Raw genomic sequence first — 20739 nt, 5'->3', positions numbered from 1 at the left:
TGTACCTGTGCCCAGTGCTACTCCATCCCAGCTGCAGGATCTGGCATTTGGATTTGTTAAATTTCATCCCATTAAATGAACTTTAATTAATTTCATTAATCATTTTTCAATGCTCCAATCTATCTAGATGCCTCTAAAGGCCTCTTGTCCCTCAAGAGAGTCAACAGCACCTCCTCCCAGTTTGGTATCATCAACAAACTTGCTAATGGTGCATTCATCTCTTGAATGCACATCATTGATGAATGCATTGAACAGCACTGGCCCTAGAACTGAGCCCTGAGGAATATCACTGGTCACTAGCCAGATGTGGCTCTTCACTACAGCCATTTGAGCTCTGCCTTTCAGCCAGTTCTTCACCCAGCACACCATGAACCAGCTCATCCCGCAGCTGGGCAACTTGTCCAGAAGGATGCTGTGAGGGACAGCATCAAAAGCTTTACTAAAATCCAGGGAAACTCCATCCACTACCTTCCCTTCACCCACTAGGCAGGTGACCTTATTGTAGGATATCCAATCGGTTAAACAGGACTTTACCTTTGGGAACCCATGCTGACTGATGATTGCATTGTTCTTTAAAGGCACTTCAGTAATACCCAGCATAGTCTTTTCCATAATTTTTCCAGGAATTGAGGTTACACTAACAGCTCTGCAGTTCCCTGGGTTCTTCCCTCACACACTGGTTGTAGACTGGAGTAACACTGCCTAGCTTCCATTCAGCAGGGATCTCCCAATATTCCTAAGACCTTTGGTGGATGATCGAGAGAGATCCTGCTGTAACATCTCCTTCAGTTGTGGGGTGAATCCCATCAGGTCCCATGGATTCCCGTGGACTTGTGAAGACATCCCCGCGTACAAAATCAAGCCAGAAAGCAGAGGTTGTGCTAAAAATGCATGGTGAGACCACGATTTGACACAAGGGGGAGACGCTCTACCGTGGATGGTCAACTTACAGCCCATCCACTACAGCAGCTCCCTGGAGTATGGGCTGTAAATGCTATCTCTGCACGCCCCTTGGCAAAGGAGATAATGACTTACTTTCCTGTGCTGGTGTAAGAAAGAAAAGCCCAATTTGGTTTAGTTTTAGTGGTTTAATAGCATCAAAACCAACATCCTTTATACTCGTCCTAGAACTCTCTTCTTTTGAAACACTAAAAATGATTCTCTTTTTAAACATCCAGAATATTAAAAGCATAAGGGGGTTGGAGCGAACAGCCTGTGAAAAATATCCTCCCTCTGTGCACCACCCCAAATAACATGGGTGCTAACAACTAAGGAAAGACCTCTCCTCTTCCAGCCTAATGAATGGAGCCAGGAGTGGGAGTGAAATCTGCTCTGGCAAAGCCCCCTGGTATGGCACTAAAACAGCTGGCAAAGGCAAACATGAAGAAAACATCTTTGAAGCAACTGGAAGACAAGTGGAAGTGGAGGAGAGAAAAACTAGGAGGCAAAAAACCACTGTTCCTCTCCTTGCCTCCCTTGAGCTATTCAACACTAGCAGCGCGGTTATCTTCCTACTGGAGCAGGATCCCATTGAACTGGAGATGGAGGCATCGATGTGCCTTGGAGAAAGCTTCCAGCTTCAGTACACTTCAGAAATGTTCCTCTGCTCTTCTGCAGAGCTGGCCTGTGAGGTAAGCAGGGAACTAAACCTGCTGTCCTTGTGAGAAAGGGGCAGGCAGCAATGCGCTAGGTTACACAGCCGGTAGGCAGCAGAGCTAGAGTTCTTTGCACCATCTTTCTGCTTAGGTGCCACAAGACTTAGAGACACAGAACAAGGCAGTTGCCTGCTCTGACTGACACAGAAAGTTGGGCTTCACTGACTGTGGCTTCCAGGCAGACTGTCACTACCAAATGCGAATTAGATCAGCTGGGCATCAAGTGATACCTCCCTTCGGTTTTCACCGCCCACTGCTGCCAACTTGACACTTCTCTTTCACGCTGCATGTGCCAAATGCCTTACAAAGCCAGCTGCAGCATCTACTGGAAGGACGTGAAGAACAGCCACAGGTTGGGAGAGAAGGTGGGGGATCGGCTCACGACTGGAGCAAGGAGACCTTTTCCAGCCTTAGTCCAGGCAAAAAACAGGGTTCTCCAAGAAGACTGTGAGCCTGCTGGCCACCATGTCCAGGTCACTGGTGTTGGCATATTTGAGCAGATTGGTGTTCTTGAGAAAGTAATGCTTGAGGAAGTGCTGGCTTACACACTTGTGCAGCTTCTGTACCAGCCTCAGAAAGGCTTCAGGGAAGCAGCGCCAATCCTTGGTGCGTGGGTATTTTTCACACGTCCAGAATAGCACTGTCTGCAAGAAGCAGATGGGAGAGAAGAGGTGTTAGAGGTTCTGTCGAGGGCTCACACAGCTTACTAAGGCACTTTTAGTGCTAGTAAATGGCTGACAGCCTTGGAAATCAGAGAGACTCACACCGCTATCTTCCCCTGTTAACATTTCTGCGACACAGGGATCACAACTAAAGCTTCCTCTGCGAATCAGGCAAAGCAGCTCTGATGTGCCTGGTTAGGATCTCTCCCAGAGGAGCCCCTCTCCATTGACTGGGCCAGGAGCCCAAGAAAAATAGTCTTCCTAAAATAATCTTAGCCTATTTGCCGTCTTCCAGCAGTAACCTCTGTATAAATGCCAGGCCTGCTAGGCTGTAGAAAATAGCCCATTATACCAATGTAGAAGCCAGTCAGTGCAAGGAGGGAGAGAAAAACAATCAGATTAACAAAATTATTTGTCAGCTTCAGCCGTATTTGTGCCGAAAATGTGCACAGATCTGCATCCCAAACAGATTGAGACTCCAATCAGCTATAGCGGGTGCAGAGCATGCTTTCTGGTCAAGTGCAGCCTTGTTTTTTCTGACCTATGATACTTGCAGCATGTGCTTATATTCTAGTCCCCCAAGTTTATTATATGTAATTTTACATTTGAGAAATCCATAGTTCAAATAACAAAATGCATATGATGATTGCTCTTAGAGTATTATTTTTACACTGCCCACATTGCATTTTTCAGACTCTTCTGACTGAAAAGAATTTTCTCAAGGTACTTACACTTACTGTACCAAAACAGTCATGCTGACTGCCTTGGTCAACGCCACATCAGTCTGTAAGGTATAAAGTGGGTTCAATAATTCTGCTAAGTTCCTCACTGTCCTCTGAATCCCAATTTAATTTTGCAGATTCAATGACTCCAAGAGACCCATAGACATTATAAGATGTGGCCAAACTACAGCCTTCAACTCCTCTGTTTCTTCAGAGATAGAATTTGTTCAAAATAACCCACACTCTTCTGGATTGCCTGGGTTTGGTTTTTTCCTCCAACAGACCTTGAAATAGTTGTACTGCTGAAAGATTTCTTCTCGGACACCTTATCCAACGTGAACAATTTTGTGTTCACAGCTGCAATAACCAGGAAGACTCTTTTTATGGGAACAAAAGACATAGCGAGGCATTTGAGCCAGAACCTTGCAAAAGCTACTCCTTGGAGACTTGCAGAGACTTTTGTCACACTAAAACTACTCCAGCATGATCCATGGACAGTAGTTACAGTTAAGTTTCTGGAGGCAAGGAAAATAGTACTGATTTTCCAATCAGATGCCAAATCTATCCCCAGCATTTACTACGCCATCCCTAACTGCTGGCTGTCTACTGGAGGCATAGAGTTGTCTTTCAAAAGGCACCTAGGTCTTTTCAAACTTCCAAGCATTGAACTTCATTCCTATGGAGGTGAGCATAATGAGTGTGCTTATTTGGTCCTCTAAGGCTTTTGCAGCTTCTGGGGCAAGGATTTCCTCTGCCATAGAGGGATTGTTTCATATGGAGCCTTGTTTAGTCATAATTTATGGATACCTCTGACAGGGGAAACCTGATAGTGTGAAGAAAGCTAACTGAGCCTCTGCTCAACTGCTGGTTTACCTACTGACTGTTTCTCTCTTGGTTTTATTTATTTATTAATATAAGTGATGTTGAAGCATTTCTTTTGTCTGGAAAACCAATCCTTTGCAGTAAAAACCTGAAGTGCAGTTACAGTAAAGAACTGAATTGCTTCTAAAGAGCTTTTTTATTTTGATCAAGAGTCCGTACAACACCACTTCCTGCACCTTTTCTCCCTTAGCCAAAGAAAGAAATTGTTACTAATGTTTAAATGGTTTTCCACTTCCTCCTTTTATCTGTGACAGCTTTTCCACCAGGTTGTTCTTGCAAGCACCAAGAAGTTTCATGCTCTGCTAAGCTATAACCAGCCTTGCCAACTCCTTTTTTGAGTCCGTCTTGACTTACATTAGTCCCATGACTGCAATAGCATCTGATGGTTGCAAACTTTACTTTAGGAGAAATCTTAGTGGCGTATCAGTAATGTGGAATCCTGCTGGCTTGAGGCTTTAAGGTAGGAGAACAGCCTCGCCCTGGTAGCTCCAGGAGGATGGAGGCCCAGAAAACAAGACTGCTTTGCTGTCTGAGAAATGGTGCTGCCTGTTTTCCATCAGTGTCTGCAGCTGTCAGATGTGGAGACACAGCCATAGCAGAGCCTTCTATCTCTTCTTTACAAATGTTGTTTGAAGCCATCTTGAACCCTGAAGTACGTGTGGGGAGGATGCTACTACCCCTTTACCTCTTTCTTCCTTTCCCACCTCAGGTGAAACAGCACCAGAATTGTAGCTTGCATCTCATTCATGAAATAATGCTCACCTAAGAGAGTTCTGGTTGCCGCATACCCACAAAGACAAGCGCACAATTTTCCTCCAGGCAGACACACAGGCATGGATGGCTGGGATAGTCAAGAAGCAGGAGGTAACCATGCACTTACAGTTACAATGCCTGCGTGAAGTCAAAACAAAGCAGGGGCCTCAACTCTAATATTATTTATGTTGCTGCAGTCACAATGCTCCTACAGACTTGAGTCTGTATTTACTGAACATCTTGCCACTGTAAAGCAATGAAATGATACTGCAGTTTTGACAGTTACCTTAGAAGTTACATAGACACTACAGTGATTTATGCTATGATATTTTGACATTACTGGGTGGAAACCACTGCAACAGATACTAAGACTGTATCTTGGTATCACAGGGATGCCTACCTGCAGGTGATAAGCTGTGATGACAGGCTTATTTCCAGCACACCAGACATCTTCCTTCATCTGCCTCATGACCCTGAAGCACTTCATGCGACAACCACCATCTTCATCAAGTCCTTCCATGAGCATACGCTCAGCACGGGAGAAGCACAGCTGCCAGTGGTAATTGGAGCGGGCCAAAAGGTCAAAACCAAGTGACTGTGGATAAAAGGGGAAGCGTGGTACTAGATCAGAAGCAAACTTCTCTGAGCAATGCAGAGGGATGTTATGAAAAGGATGTGTGACATCTCTCAAAGCTTATTCTAAGACAGTTTTAGCAAACATGAGTCATGCTCCCACCATAATTCTTAGTCAAACAAACGTGCAATGTGTTTTCTTTCCTTGTGTGATACCCGTTGCTCTGAGGAGATCCAGCTCTAGAACCACCAGGTACAGTACTAGCGAGGCTACTAAAGCAGAGGTGCAGCTCTGCTGGGCACTTTGCCATGGACCAGCTGGTCATGCATGAGAAGGGAGCAGGACTAGAATGTAGAATGGGAACTGCATGAACATGGCAATAGGGCTGAGCTGGAGTGGCAGAATCCAGCCATGAACATTGTAGGGAAAGATGGGATTAGGCTGGAGCTGCAAGGTAGCAGCTCGTTTGCAGAAGGTTTACATGAAACAGAGCAGAGCAGCAAGATTGATGCATGTCAGCACTGAGCTATGCAGGCAGAGCTGTGTGCGAGAGACCCATCAGTTAACTCAGTTTTGTTTCCATAGAATTCACCACGCTAACAGGGGGAAAAGTCCCTGACAGAATACCTTGAAATGTCACTTCTTTAGAGAATACACCTTCCAACCATGCTGTTGCCCACCGTCACCATGCAGTTCAGTCCTTCATTTGGGAAACCACTGTCACACACTTGTGAGGTATATTCTGGCACAGAGCTAATGGTGCTTTTTACACTGCTCACCTTGATGCACTGCACTTTTTCCTGGGAAGGCCAACGCTTAAGGCAACGAGGCCACCGGGCTTTCTCAGGCCAGCAAGTTGGAATCTCCACAGCAGGGACCAGCTCCACCTCAACCTGGGATTCCGAGGTCTCCACAGCCACTCGGACCCCTGAGCTGAAGCTCTCCAGCATTGTCACTTTACCTGTGAAGGAACAGCAAGAGAAGATACTAAAGATTAAAAGATCCTTTTCTACAAGCCAAGCAAAAGGCTGTCTAGGGCCTTGCAGTTCTATTGGTCTGTTTGAGCACTTTCTCTCCAATGCCATAAGCAGAACACAAGGAAAAACTTATTACCTAAATCTACCCATCTACCCTGGGGAACAAGAACAAGAAGATGAAGGAATGACAAAGTTCTCAGCTTTACACTCAGTAACCATGCTTTATTTTCTGCTGTGGGTCCTCTTAAATCCTAGAACCAGCTTCCTAAAAATACAGATAAGCAACTGGCGCAACCTAACATTTCTAATGGTACGGTACAAGGAGATTACTGCAGATTAGAGGGGACCAGATGGACACTTCATATCTAAAGATGTCCTTATTCCCTCAGAAAATCTGTGATCAGTCCCCATGACTTACCCTTGCTGGTCATTCAGAATGTTTTTTGGGCTGTCTGTAAGTTTTGTTTCTGGAGATGCACTTGCCTAAAAGCCAAGAATTTGCCAGAATTTATGGCCCATTGTGCTGAGCAGTCATAAAAAAAGGGCCGCTTGCCTCACTGGGACTGCTGAGTGTCAAAAAGTGTTCCATGGTGGTACGGAGGAAAGAAGTTTCCTTGGTGAAAGCGGCTCATCTCCAGGAACAACATGCTCTAAAAGAGCAGAAAGGAATGAAAGCTGCAACTAATGGACTTCCAAGTGAGATGTCTCCTCTTGGTCCAGCTGAGCTCATGGAAGAAGTTTCTGTCCCCAGCTTTCCCTGTCACGCTGTCAGGGTCACTGTTCCTTCAGCTTTGCCATCTGAGCCAATTGTGTGATCGTGCTCTAACCCACTGAAGTAAAAGTCGGAGCACATTTACTATAACCAGTTTAAATAGTGGCATGTTAACCCACCTCATTTTGACTGGCATGGGCTAAGGAGAAGAAGCATACACAACAGACTTGAAGGGGCAGCGATGACCATTTGGGATGGCAACCTTTCTGCCCTCACAGAGGAGATACCTGCCTACTCCCAGTAGCAGTTTAGCATGTCACCCAGAAAGCACAGGGGTAAATTACCTTCTAAGCAGTGGAGTCCATCCCAACCAGAACTTTATTACCTGCACTAAAACCTGCATATTATTTCCCCGCTGAGCCAAGCCTGGCACCAGAACAGGAACTGTTCTGCTCCCAAGCCCTCAGCAGGGATCCCTAGCAGCTTAAAGGGATTAGAGCAACCGCTGTGTCAGCATGTAAATATGTTCACAGCGTTTCCAAAACCACTGCAATTGTGTTGCTTGTTTTTCCACTGATGAAAAGTGACACACCTCAAAAACTGGTTCTGCTGGTGCTCAAAGACTTAAAAACAGGGAAGCAATGAAATCAGGGGAATTTTTTCTTTATCTTTTCCTGTACTGTGTGATGGAGGAAATTCATTTTTCACAGAAACAAACAAAAATGGTAGTGACTCCTCCTGACTTTGTCTTAGTCCACCTCCTTTCAGCTGGCCTTACAAAAAGAGGCATTAAAATCATCAGCCCAAACATCACTCACTGGGTCCCTTGGAAGTAACTCTTCTGGCTCCACAACTTGATATACTGCTGCTGAACACAATGTCAGGTTTTCACTTCAACACAATGACTTTCACATAAGTAGAGCCTCAGATGCAAGCCCATTCCACCCGGTCTTCCCTCTGAGCCTCAATTGTGACATTCCCATCCACCTTTCCATTTCTACGAGAACAAGCATTCCCTGGAAGAATGCAGTGATCTAAGCTGAGATTGACTTTAACTTGTTTTCTCCCACGACTAAAATTCAGAGTTCAATCAGATTAGTGGTAATGGCTCCTATTTTTCTGGAATACAGAAGACCCATATTAGGCTGCTGGTGGGTAAAGTCATCCTGGGAATGTGCTGTGAGAAGGGGCACCACAGTCTGGATTTGATCATGTCACAGTGTGTTAATGCAAAAAGATGGGCATAGACTATTTAGTTTGGACCAAGCCAAATGGTCATTAGCTGAAGTCTCTAACATGCCTCTAGGGTGTTAAGAATTAAGCATGAGGATCACTGTTCAGGCAGCATCAGCTACAGATGTTGCAGCTATGAAGGCATGCTGCATGCACTGCTGATTGCATTATGGCAGTTATCAACACTTCCACTGTAAATAGCCAGAGGAAATAAACAGGCACAAGATTGCTCAATATACATATACAAAATAAACAAGATTGCTCACAGAGGAATCAGCACCACTACTGAAAGCAAACTTCCCGAGTCCCGTTCTGCTGAACAGGACTGGAGTAACTTGGACACTAAGGAAAAGAGAGCTTGTCCAATAGATTTTGCTTAAGTAGAAATCCTTCTACTTAGTTCCCACCACCCTATGCTGGAAGGCTATGGACAGCTAAGGTTTCCCCAGAGCACTATCTGCCCTATGCACATCTTCAGACACTTTCTCCTCAGACTTGTGCATCATCCCTGTATTCAGTTTTCCTATACTAGCTTTCTTGATAGTCTAGATAAATTGAAAGTGCTGTAGTAGAAAAAGATTTTTCCCAAACAAATTCCTTGATGTTCTGAAAATCTGGGCTGCATCGTAGTTGAACTGTGAGGGTGATGCTGCTGGAGACCATACCCACATTCCTAAGAAAGGAGCAACAACTTGCGTACAAAGGATTCAAGAATCACTTAATTCTATCTTCAGTGTGGGTCTATATATACATCACTGCTCCCTTACTTTGTAGGGGTTTAATGTTTCTTGACTTCTGATCGTGTGAGCTAAATAAACACTGTGAGTGTGATTGTTTCCCTCTATCAGCGCGGAAGACATCTAGTTCCTGTTATACCTGTCCCCACTAAACTCACTGGAGAGGTTACAGGAGATAATCGACTTCTCCACCAGCTCGCGGAAGACGATAAGGATTTTGGCTGGAACCAGATCACCTTCGATGTTCACATCCTTTTCATGCCACTGCTGAAGGCTTTTGGAGAACTGCTCCACCTCCAGCCATTGATGCAGTTCCTCAGGGTCCCGCACGGAAGAGAGGAGCTTGGCTCCATGCACGGTGTAATAACGCCAGTGCCGTACCTGGCATTCCCTGTACCCGGTCAGGCCACGCAGAGGAACTGTGATGAGGAACTGGCTGGGTGCTAAGACCTAGGAGAGTGCAGAGACATTGAGAGAGGAGACAAGAGCAAATCCATAAGCCTGAAGTAAGGGAAAGAGGCTTAAGGAAGTAATAGGTAAAACTGGGGCTTTGGAGAGATGGAAAAGCCATGGTATGATGGGAGCAGTTGAATATAGCCAGGACCTGTTCTGTGCCTGTCTGAGGGTTATTTGGAGATACACAGACTAAAATGAAATTGGGAAACAAAATAGTGCAAATTGCTACCTCAGAACTGTTACTAGAGATAAACCTAGATCTCAAAGCAACAATAACTATGGCAAGGAGTGCACTTTCTGATCTCTTTCAAAGTCCCACTACAGGCATCAGAAAATAAGCATGTGGCCCATTCATTTTAGAAGTGTTTCCCTATGTATGGCTGTCCTTTAAGAGACAGAGATGTGAGGCAAGTGACACACCTGAGCCTACGTGGGCAATGGCACTCAGAAATAAACCCAGGTCTCAGCCAGCTACAGTATGAAACAATCTCCTGGTGAGTGGCAGCCACAAACAGTGCAAGAATGGAAATGGTAACCAAAGGAAAACCCTCAGATAGGCTTGTTTGCAAGCCAGTTAATTGACCTCACTTTGGGAATCCCCATTTTCCAGTGAAAACAGTGCTGAAGCAGTATTTGCAAAGAGTGAATAAGGCGACACAAATACCATGAAACCTCACACTGACCCAGGACACAGCCAAACATCTCCAAACGCTAGTTTGGAACCGTCTGACAACTGTGGCTCCAGAGAGGGTGTCCAAACTCCTTCAGATTTTACCGTGTTGGCTCTGAAGCTTTTCACCTCCACTTGCTACAAAGCATAACTTACACTGACATTAATAAAGTGAAGTTGCTGCACGAGCAGGATGTGAAGTGACAGTTGTTGCTGCGAGGTGGGTACACCAGAGGTGAACAAGCACTTTGTCACTCTCCTGTAATAAACTAAAGCATTCTGGTGGCTCAGCTGAGTTAAAATATTACCACAGAGGTATCGGTGCCATTACTTGAGGGCACTAACAGGCTTTAGTGACCCTAAGCAGCCTTTCTGAGACTTCTACTCACACCTTCTGCCCCTGAGCCTGGGACCCTCATTTCAGCTCAGCCCCAGGCTATGTCATAGGAGTGCTGGTCTCCAGCTGTGTGACAGCTATGCCTGCCATAGTCTGGCCATGGTGCTGTACCTGCAAGGCTGCCTTCCCAGCCTGAAGGGAAGGTAGGTCTGAAGACTCAGACCTACTTGGCCACTATGGATTTGCTTGGTGGTGAATAGACTGCAATCTGACCCTGGTTACCACCATTGGGCTTGATCCTGATCCCGATGAGTGCTTCCTGGCCTGATCTCACCTCAGACCTGCCTTATCAGCACAGATCTGCCTGACAATCCGTACTCTTGGCTCACCCCAGCTACCCGCTCTAGTTCTGCCTTGCCTGGGGACCATGGTGTTAGGTGTTTCCATGTTATCATGCTCACCTCCTGGCTCCCTTGCTCACAGGGAGTAGCTGGTCTTCTTTGCTCCTTGACAGTGGATTGAACATAAAAAAGATGGCCAGCAAGAAGCACAGAAACGGCAAAGGAAACACGAGAAAGCCCTTCTTTTGTCAAACGTGAACCACCTAAAGGCAGGATGGAACTGGGAGAATGACACTGTAGACCAGGCTGACATGCACAAATAGGTTTGGTGGGGCTGAGAAATCCATGTGAGCAGCTCAGGAACAAAGTGCTAGGCCCCATAAGGGAAAAATATAGTGGCTGTCATACACCTGCTGCTCATCTCACTCCCTTGGCCACATTGCAGATAAACCCACTGTTCCTTCTCACACCAACATGCTGCCTTGTATGCACTGGCACCCAACAGATTTTAAAGGGAAGAGCTGCAGGTGTTCTGTGAGTCACAAGGCTCCTCCACATGGGGCTTACCAGGAAACGCCAGAAAGCACAAGGCTGGGCAGCCGGTGTCCTCTTTGTGTGAACAAATCCCAGTCTCACACCTATGTTCTGTCACACGATGGTCTTGCATGTCATGTGCAGACCATGGGCCCCAGCAAGTCACAGGCTTGAACAAAAGCCTCACATTCTGGGGTGTGTAACTTAGGACCAAATCTGGTGTATTAAAAACCTGCCTGCAGGATGCTGGGCAAATGAAATACAGCCTCATTCTTGCAGTCCTGGCCAGGATATCCCAGGAAGGCAGAATTATTAGGTCAGAAATAAAGCAAGAGCAAAAAAGCCAGTCTCTCGCGGAGAGGATGAAATAGCCATGGGAGGATCAGTTAGGTGGGTGAAGAAGAGGGTGGGTGAGGAGGAAGCAGGCACAGGGACCTGCAGGCACCAGGAAGCCTTTGTACCTGGATGGATGGGTGGAGTGGGCGCTTTCCCCGAAGCATAGCTGACCACTTGGCCAGTAGAGCCGGCTGGTCCTGAGAGAAGCAGAAAGGAAAACAAGAAGAACAGAGAGAAAGCATATGCCAGGTCATTCATTCACAGAGCAAAGCTGCAAGCTTCCTTCGAGCCTATTTATTAAAGGAAAATCCACTCCCCCTCACCACCACCATCATTACAGAGTTAAACACTTGGCAATGCCTTTGGGCAGTGTTGTACTAGTAATTACTCAGGACAATAACCTGCTCATTCCAGCCCACTGAAGCCTCCACAGCTTTTGCATCAGCCCTGCAAAGTTGGCAGCTGCAAAAATGATGGTTCACAACTAAAACAAACACTTTAAAGTTTTTAAAAGATCATATTTTAATTTTATTTCAAGGTTTTTTATTAAAGATTTTGACTTTTTGTCTCCCAAGGTACAGAAAAACATTGACTATCTATAACCACTTTTCTTTCTATTCCTCACCCAGCCCTGCATATTTGAAGGAAGTTTGTAGCTTCTCAACAAATCTAGACCCTTCACCATGTTAACTTGATTTTTTTTAACCAAAAGCAGAATGTTCTGAGAAGTCACTGTAAATTTGAGAGAAAGAAGAAGTTGCAAATTAAATAGAGAAAAGTTAATACATTGGCTTTCCCTTGAAGCAAGTCCTTGCTAGGTTACATCAGCAATGATATTAAAGATCCTATTTTGTGGAAGCAGAGCAGCACAAGCCAAAAAAACCTTTATCATTAACCCATTCTTTGCTGCTCTGTAGCTACTACGCCGTTTCCCAGGCCCTCCTAGTGTGACTTCCACAGATTTATAGCACTGAGTTCAGCTGAATAACAAATCTGACACTTTAAAATACATTTTGAGGATTCCTTTTAAGCAGAAATTGTTCAGGTCAGCCTGCCATAATACCACATTACTGCTCAGTAATGGTCCCCTTGTTTTTGCCCTGTTAGACCTCTTTAGCTAAGCAGCTTTGTTCAAGTGTAAGAAGTGGATGGCAAACTGTGGCACTAAGGAACACATGAACCAGGATGTGACACCATTTTATGTCACTGTGGTCATTCCCATTGGCAGGACCACATGCCCTGGGATACATTAAGTTCCAGAAAAGATATAAACCTGAATGTGTTTGTCCCCAGAGCAGCGTTTCAGACTAGATGATTATATCCTGCCTCTACCTCCATACCCTTCCAGCAGCTTTATACGCACACAGCTCTTCCCTTTTAATCCTAGAGAGCTGCAAAAGTTGCCTCATGCTTTTATATATTTGCTATGCTTTGATCCATAACAAGCTACATTTTAGTATAAGGGTTGACAGAGCAAGATTATGTAAACTGGTTCAGATGAAAACAGTCATTTGCATTTGAAGTTGCCATTGCTATAATTGTTTCTTATATCATAGAATAGTTAGGGTTGGAAAGGACCTTAAGATCCTTGCACTTGCATTAAGGAGTCACAAGAAATAACCAGCCTTCTCCTGTCACAGCTGGAACAGGACATTATCATTTTGGTATTTGATGGGCTAAAACAGGGAGGCATTTAACTTCTCCCACTAAACAGCATATTTCTTTCCAGTAAAAAAGAACTTTTCAATCCGTGACTAAGTAAACCCATATTTCTCTGAAGGAGCTTTCTAATGTTCACAGCTGAAGAAGGATTTTTTTTCCCCTCTTTTTCTTTAGTGGGTTGCCAGGTTTTCCACCTGTGAAAAATGTGACTCATAGCTCGGGAAGACATACATGAGTGGTTTTCCTCTACTGCTACTGCTGTACAGGTTTTTCTTTCCATCTCCCAAAGAGCTTTGGCTCCTGCTTGCAGATTGACAGCTTTGGCAATAGACATTCTTTGTAAAAGCTGCGGCTGTAAAAAGAGGCTCTGCCTGATTCACCCATCCCTCTCTGATCCTCCTCTAGTTGTAAGATATCCATGAGTAAGTGCCTATAACCAAGTCAAGTCACTAGAACCTCACAGAGAACCATCAATGTGCATCAATAGTGGCATTTTGGATGAGGTAACTGTCCATACAAACACTTACCCAATGGAGAAATCACTTACTGATTCCCACAGGCTGCCAAAGAGCACATTAGAGCTCTTATTCATACCTTAATATTCTCATTGTGAATGCCAGAGTTGGAGATAGCCTGGAAACGTGCGGCCTTATAGCTGATTTCTGCAGTCAGTTGTTGGATAATTTTCTGCACCTCCTCCACTGCTTTGGAAACCAGATAATGTCGCCGTTCTACCTGTCGGTTCCAAGAAAGACACCTCATATTATAGGTAACTGCAGTCCCTGTCTCCAGTTGGAAACAGAGACAAGCAACTTCATGCATCCTGAAACATTTGTGCCTGTGCTGCACTAGGAATAGAACTTACCGTTACTGGTGTGTTAACAACCAACTTGCCATGAGACAGAGCTGGTAAACATCAGCCGATAAACATCATCTGCTAAACACTCGAAGGCCAATACTTAGGACTGCTGAGCGTTAATTGATATTTCCATGCTAATGCCATTGGATGGAAGAGAAAGAGTTCATTCCATGAAATTTCATGGAATGAACTCTTCATATTCATTCCATGAAAATTCACTATCAACTAGCTACAGTCTCATTCTTTATCTACTTGATGCAGATAAAGTATCCCCCTGCATATACCAGCCCTTCTTAGATCCAGGATATGTTCCATTTCAAGAGCTAACAAGACTTCAAGAATCAGAGATACTGAGTGCATTAGTCAGGTTGTGGGTATATGTGGCTGCATTTAGATCATAGAATCATAGAATAGATGCCTACATTATATGTTAAAAGTATTCATACTGTCTTCATATCTGAAATTCAAAGGAAAGTCTACTCCTAGATAGTGAGAAAGTATCTTTCCAAAGCTGGTCTCATTGTTCACTAGGTGTTGAGATGAATCTGAACCTTCACATACACCTGAGAAATCAAAAGTGCATAAGGGCATGGTCAAAATCCAAACAAGGCTATTCAACAGGAGGAACAGGAAGGAACCATGTTAGTAAAGGACATTTAAATGTTTCCCAAAGATCCTTATACATTTGCCAAAGTGAAAAGGAGATTTCACTATTGATAAATTTCATTAGCATATTCGTCATTACTTATCCATCCATAACTACCTCTGTGGAGTGAAATAGGAAGACTGTTTACTGTCCTTTTTTTTGCATCCTAATGCTCTATCTCATTCAGTTTCAATTTTTGCTTTAATTTCTTCTTGTTTGTTTTTTTTTGTTTTGTTGTGTTTTTTTTTTCTCTTTCCTCACCATATTCTACTAAATCTCATTGTCTTCAGGCAAGAAAATGAATTTCAGAAACAAATGGGAGGTTTTAAAAACTAGATCTGAAAATGAAACTCCACCTAAAGCTAGAATTAAAACCCCAATTGGGCTGTTTGCAGGTATGGAACAAGAGTTTTAGAGCATTAATGGCTTGGCTAAAGTGAATGATCAAGCATAACTGCCACCGTCAAACGTAATTACTATAGTCTTTTGTTATTATCAAAAACCAAAGCAAAAAGAAGCAAAAACATATGGAAGAAATATTTTACAATGTGCTGAGGCGCTGGCACGGGGTGCCCAGAGAAGCTGTGGCTGTCCCACCCCTGGCAGTGTTCAAGGCCAGATTGGATGGGGCTTAGAGCAACCTGGTCTAGTGGAAGGTGTCCAACCTCTTGCCATGGGCAGGGGACTAGATGAGCTTTAATGTCCCTTCTAACCCACTCTGTGATCCTATTCCATAACTTCCGTGTCCTGCTAGCTTAACTTCTTCAGCATCTAAACAACACTCTTCCCTTTAGAAAATACCATTGACCAGCACTTCATTAAAAGTCCTTTTGGACACCTTTCTGTCAAAAGTTGACCTGTCAGGCAGAACACTCAAGCATGCTGAAATGTTTCCCCGAGCCCTGGGAGGTGACAGATAGGTTCACTTCTTCACAACAAAGACCATACAATGGTAGAAAAGGATTAGTGCTTGTGTAAGATCAATTAACAAATGAATAACAATTGACTAACACTGAACTTGAAGATGAACAGAGTTTGAATACTTCCCCCTCCAGTTAACTAAGTTAATGTAACTGCTTAAAGCAATTCAATAAGCTTGACTTGCTCAGCAAGATACGCAATGGTTTCTCTAACAAGAAAACGGTAATGCGTGGTAGGGAAAGTTGTCCACCTCTAGGAGATTTTAGGTACAAAAAGTAGACTTTTTCTGTTGAAAGTAAACAATCGCTGTGGGTCAGCTCAAATGGAGATTTAAGAGTGCCTCTGTATGCATTGCTTATGTTATATTCTCTCTGAGGGGCTCTCTGCCACCTCTAGTATCCTGGTCTCATTTAGTTTGCCATCATCACCTACAGGCTACAGCAGTTGCCATGAAATCTTTAAGAGATGATATACTCTCAAAAACCTATTAAGGAAGTGCCACTGAACACCTCTTTCTACATGTGCTCCTCATCACGGGGGCAGGGATATAAGAACAAGGGGCATGTGACAGATGGTGCTAACTGTTGCTACCCATAATTAGCTCTCTAATCATGCTATTGGAAGATAAAACCTTCCTACAGAAGGGAAGGCATAAAAGAAGACAGAACATGACGGAGTGAATGCAGCTTCTGAAGAGCCAAAGAATTTATCTAAAACGTCTTTAGCACCAGCACAGACATGTTGGTAGAAGACACAAAATAAGCTCTTTGTGGGACTGCCATTTCTATACCTACTGGCTCTTTCTACTATTCCCTTTACCAGGCCAAAACAAACGCACAAAACCAGAACAACAAGGTCATTTAAGGGTTTAGTATGGTGGAAGCAAACAGGACTGGGATATATTGAGGACTGTTAAGAACATTTGTTCTTATTTACACAGTCACATCCACTCCATATGCACTTTCCATCAAGTTTTCCCTTTGTTGCGTGACTTAAGGAAGGCATCTTTGGTATCACAGAGATTCATTGCATCAATTTGACCTGTTTTCAAAACCAGGCAGCCTTTGCCAAGCGGAATGGGGCTACCTGAAGGTTAGGCAGCCTCACTTGGACAGAAGACTCAGAAGCAGGCACAAATTCTGAATCCATCAGAGCTGGAGGGCTGCTAAAAAACAGACTCTCAGTAAAACCTAAAACATTGGCAACTCTGAGCCTCACTTAACTACACACTGCTTCTGTTCCCTGTACTTATGGCTGTCATATGAGCATCTTTCTGTGCATGGCTTCCCTCTGTTCCCTTCTTTGTGGCTCTGCTTCATAAACCTTCAGAGAAGTGTTCACTGTAATAGCTCACTGAACAGATTCTGATGGAATGATTTGCTGGTGCACAACATGGCTGAAAATGAAAGTTCTCACAGAATTATACCTACTTGTCACCAAAACATTTCCACAGAGAAAACAAGCCTTTCTTACAAGCCCCTTCATGGAACCAGAATATTTCCTCCTTTGCAGAAAAGAAAGCTTTACAGTTTTCCCTTTGGAAATTAGTTTTCACTTTGGCATCTTGCATTTTGTTGAGGAAGGCAGAATATAAAATAGGATCTAGCCAAAGTACTGTGATGAAACATGTCTGTTATGGCTCACTTTGAGTTACTTGTATTAAACAGATAGTTCCATTGATGATTTTACTCCATTTGACTTCACTTCATAATGGAAAAAAAAATTGAGTGCTGGAATAGCTCATAAAATAGAAAATGTGGTTCCAGCCTGCATGTGCTAATGAGACATGTTATTTTAATTATGGACTACAGAGAGTTATCCTTAGCTGAGGTGACAGACTGATGAGTGAATTCTAACACTGTCTCTCTCTAGTTCTTACACGCATCTTTCTTAGAGGCAGCCCATGGTGTAGTTTCAGTTTTCTTTCTGTCAAACCAAGCCCGCTGGACAGGGAGAGAGGCAAGGACCTTTTCTTAGATTAAATGCTGGTAAATACATCTAGTCTCACATCTGGAATTCCAGATCAGGAGCAACTATTCAGGACATCTGAAGAAGAAGAGGACAAGCACCTTGAAGAATCAGGCTACCAGCGGAAAGCCCTGATAACATGCTGCAACAGAAACCTAGAAATCTCATTAGAAATGCAGCTCTCATGAAACTTCACCCAATCTTGCCTCAAAAATGAAGACAGCAGGCGAGCAACTAACTGTCAAGTTTGGCACCCTTCAGAATCAACACCTAGTGTGGGAGACAGAAAATCTGGACAGATAAAGCCTTACCTTGCTCTGGATGTGGATTTCTACATCTTCATCTGTGAATGGTTTCATGGCAAGATGGTCTTCACTGCTCTCAAAAGTGTGAAATCACTCTTCACTCATTCACCTGCCTCTGGAAGCAGAAGGGCACTCAGAGCAAGCTGCTCAGAGCGTTCTTGCCCTGCAAAACTCAGGTCACCTAACTCCTCTGTGGACAAAGAAGAGGAGAGAGAAGGCAAGGAAGTATTTTTATTGCGGTTTGCGTTACAATGGTGACAGCCAGCTGCTTTGGAAAACTATCTCTAATTATTATTTTCTATGTTCAGTCATTCTTCTTATTACTTTTAAATGATGGGTCTTGCATGCAGGCATACACAGAAATATCCCAGCTACTGCTCTGTCTCAAGGCAGATCTGGAAGTGCCTTTCAGATCGCACTGCAGATTCAGTACACTCATGAGCAGCAGCATTATTCTCTGTGCCACAAGTACTTCCTTGCCTCACTAGTCCTTCGCTAAACCATTTGTTAAGCACTCTCAGCTACCCCTCCTTGACTTCAATCCATCCACAATTTCTGTCTGAACCTGCAAGGGTATTTTTACACTCAGGTCATTTATTTGGGTTGCAATCTGCAGCCTCTGCTCCCCTCTGCTCCCCTCTCCTTATATCTCTGCTCTCTCTCTCTGGCTGTATTGACAGTAAATATCCTGCAGCCTGTCCCCTCCCTTAGTTTGCTTTGCTTTCTTTACAGTAAACAGCCGTGTCTCGTTTTCTGCCAGCAGCTCAGCTAACAACCCCATATGGATAATTCAGAGGGAAAAACAATTGATCAGGCTCCATTGATCCAGCGAGGGCTGGTGGCTATTAGGAAAAAGGGTACATCAGCACATGGAAGGGAGGAACAGAGTACAGAGATGAGATGCCATGCTGCTAAGTGTCCCTTATTAAGGAAGGCACACTCCACTTGGGAATAAAATCATTATTTCCTCCTGGAAACTGAACTTTGACATCCCTTGACTGATTTATTACCCCTATAGACGGTGGCAAAAGGCAGTACTTTGGTAGGCACTGGGTGCTACCTCGGAGCAGGTGCTGTTGTTGCTAATTATCCTTCATGATGTTCCTTATGAACAGTCAAATACTGAGTATGTTAGTGGAGTACCAATACCTGCAGGGCATCTGATTCCTCAGGATGTACAAATCAAACCTTTCTCTGTGTTGCCCAGGCATCTGCCTTCATCTTTTTTCTGAGGGACTTGAGGACTCCTTCACAAAGACATGTAGGCATTTACTTCCCAAACCAGCTTCCATGAGACCTGGGCACTGAAAAAGATGAGGCCCTCAGTATTTAGGGAATCATACCTCATGCTTGCTCAGTTCTTACTTACAGACTGTCTTTCACTTGAGGGGCTAGCAGCATATGTGAGCCAGGAAGGAAGCCAGATAAATGGCAGGTTCTGAAAGTGAGTGAAACAATATGTTAGGAAGAACTTGCCATCCCTGGCAGTTTTTCAAGGCCAGGTTGGAAGGGGCTTTGAGCAACCTGGTCTAGTGGAAGGGACCTTATAGCTCATCTAGTTCCAACCCCCTGCCACAGGCAGGGACTGCTGAGACACTGTGCCAGAGCCTCAGCACCCTCACGGGGAAGAACTTCTGCCTAAGAACTCATCTCAGTCTCCCCTCTGTCAGGTTAAAGCCATTCCCCTTGTCCTGCACCTGAGGGCCCTTGTCCAAAGCCCCTCTCCAGATTTCTTGTAGCCCCTTTAGGCACTAAAGCTGCTTTAAGGTCTCCCTGGAACTTTCTCTTCTCCAGGATGAACCAGCCCAGCTCTCTCAGCCTGTCTCCAGAGCAGAGCTGCTCCAGCCTTCAGATCATCTTTGTGGCCTCTCCCTGGACTTGCTCCAATAGGTCCAAGTCCTTCTTATACTGGGGGCCCTTGCGCTTAACACAACACTGCAGGTGAGGTCTGCACTGGGAATGGCTACCTTTCTGGCACCTCAGACCCCCCCTTCTTTTCCCTTGATTTTTGAGGAAGCTTAAGCCCCCGTTGGAGTCTGGGCATATTTCTGAGAGGCAGGATCATCCTCAGGTAGTTCCTGCTCAGGACACTGCAACCTTCCTTCCCTCTCTGGTGTTCCCCAGGAGGTTATCAGCATTACTTACATAGCTAGCTGACCGCAGGCAGTCCCCCACATTCTTCTTGATGAGCACCCATTGATTTATCCAGCTGTTCTTAAGCATTTTCAAGGCACACTTCAATATCTTGGGTCTTCTTAAAGCCACAGTTCTCTGCCTGCTGATCTCCATAAGTTCATCTGAAATGATTCAGCTATGTTGCACAGAACCCCTCCTTGATTTGTTTTATTTCCTACCTCACAGCACCTTGTAATGGAGTTCAGTTTGTGGCTAATTTCCTTTGTACCCGTGTCTTCATTTCCTGCCAATATTCTTCTAAGAGGATTTAGGGATTTCCTAATATCTGCAAAAATATTGAATCTATATCATCTTCATTCGAGCCTTTGGCAATATCCACAACTGAGTCTGATTGTGGATCTGTGAAACCCACATAAAACTGTTCTGTGAGTATATACCTTGAATGGTATTAGATTTGATCTTGTATCTTCTGAAGCCGGCGATTATTTATGCTTTCCATGCTTGCCTGCCTTTCCTTTCCTCACTCTTCAGTTTCATAGATCTGACAGATATATTACAAAACTACAATCAAAACCAATCTGAACTGCGAACTGTACAATAAAAACATCACCTCCATCATGTGAATAACAGCAGTTGTATTCACTGGATGAGAAATTCCAAT

The 20739-nt window shown here is 44.2% G+C and overlaps 1 protein-coding gene across 1 annotated transcript; it reads right to left on the bottom strand.

The window, feature by feature from the left end:
- Window positions 1–251: 251 nt before the first annotated feature.
- Window positions 252–19162, bottom strand: MAB21L3 (mab-21 like 3). Its single transcript, XM_062632993.1, has 6 exons — window positions 17949–19162; window positions 13838–13978; window positions 9066–9357; window positions 6028–6209; window positions 5075–5269; window positions 252–2299 (listed from the first exon to the last, which is right to left on the bottom strand). The coding sequence occupies exons 1-6, from the start codon at window positions 17994–17996 to the stop codon at window positions 2066–2068; spliced, it is 1092 nt and encodes a 363-aa protein (XP_062488977.1). The 5' UTR covers window positions 17997–19162; the 3' UTR covers window positions 252–2065.
- Between the last annotated feature and the right edge of the window lie 1577 nt (window positions 19163–20739).

Source organism: Pezoporus occidentalis, unplaced genomic scaffold, assembly GCF_034315485.1.
Source record: "Pezoporus occidentalis ecotype Australia unplaced genomic scaffold, CSIRO_AGI_Poc_V1 ctg111, whole genome shotgun sequence".
Lineage (NCBI taxonomy): Eukaryota > Metazoa > Chordata > Aves > Psittaciformes > Psittacidae > Pezoporus > Pezoporus occidentalis.
Note: the sequence above shows the minus strand (reverse complement) of the source record. Positions and strands in the feature narration are given on the sequence as shown.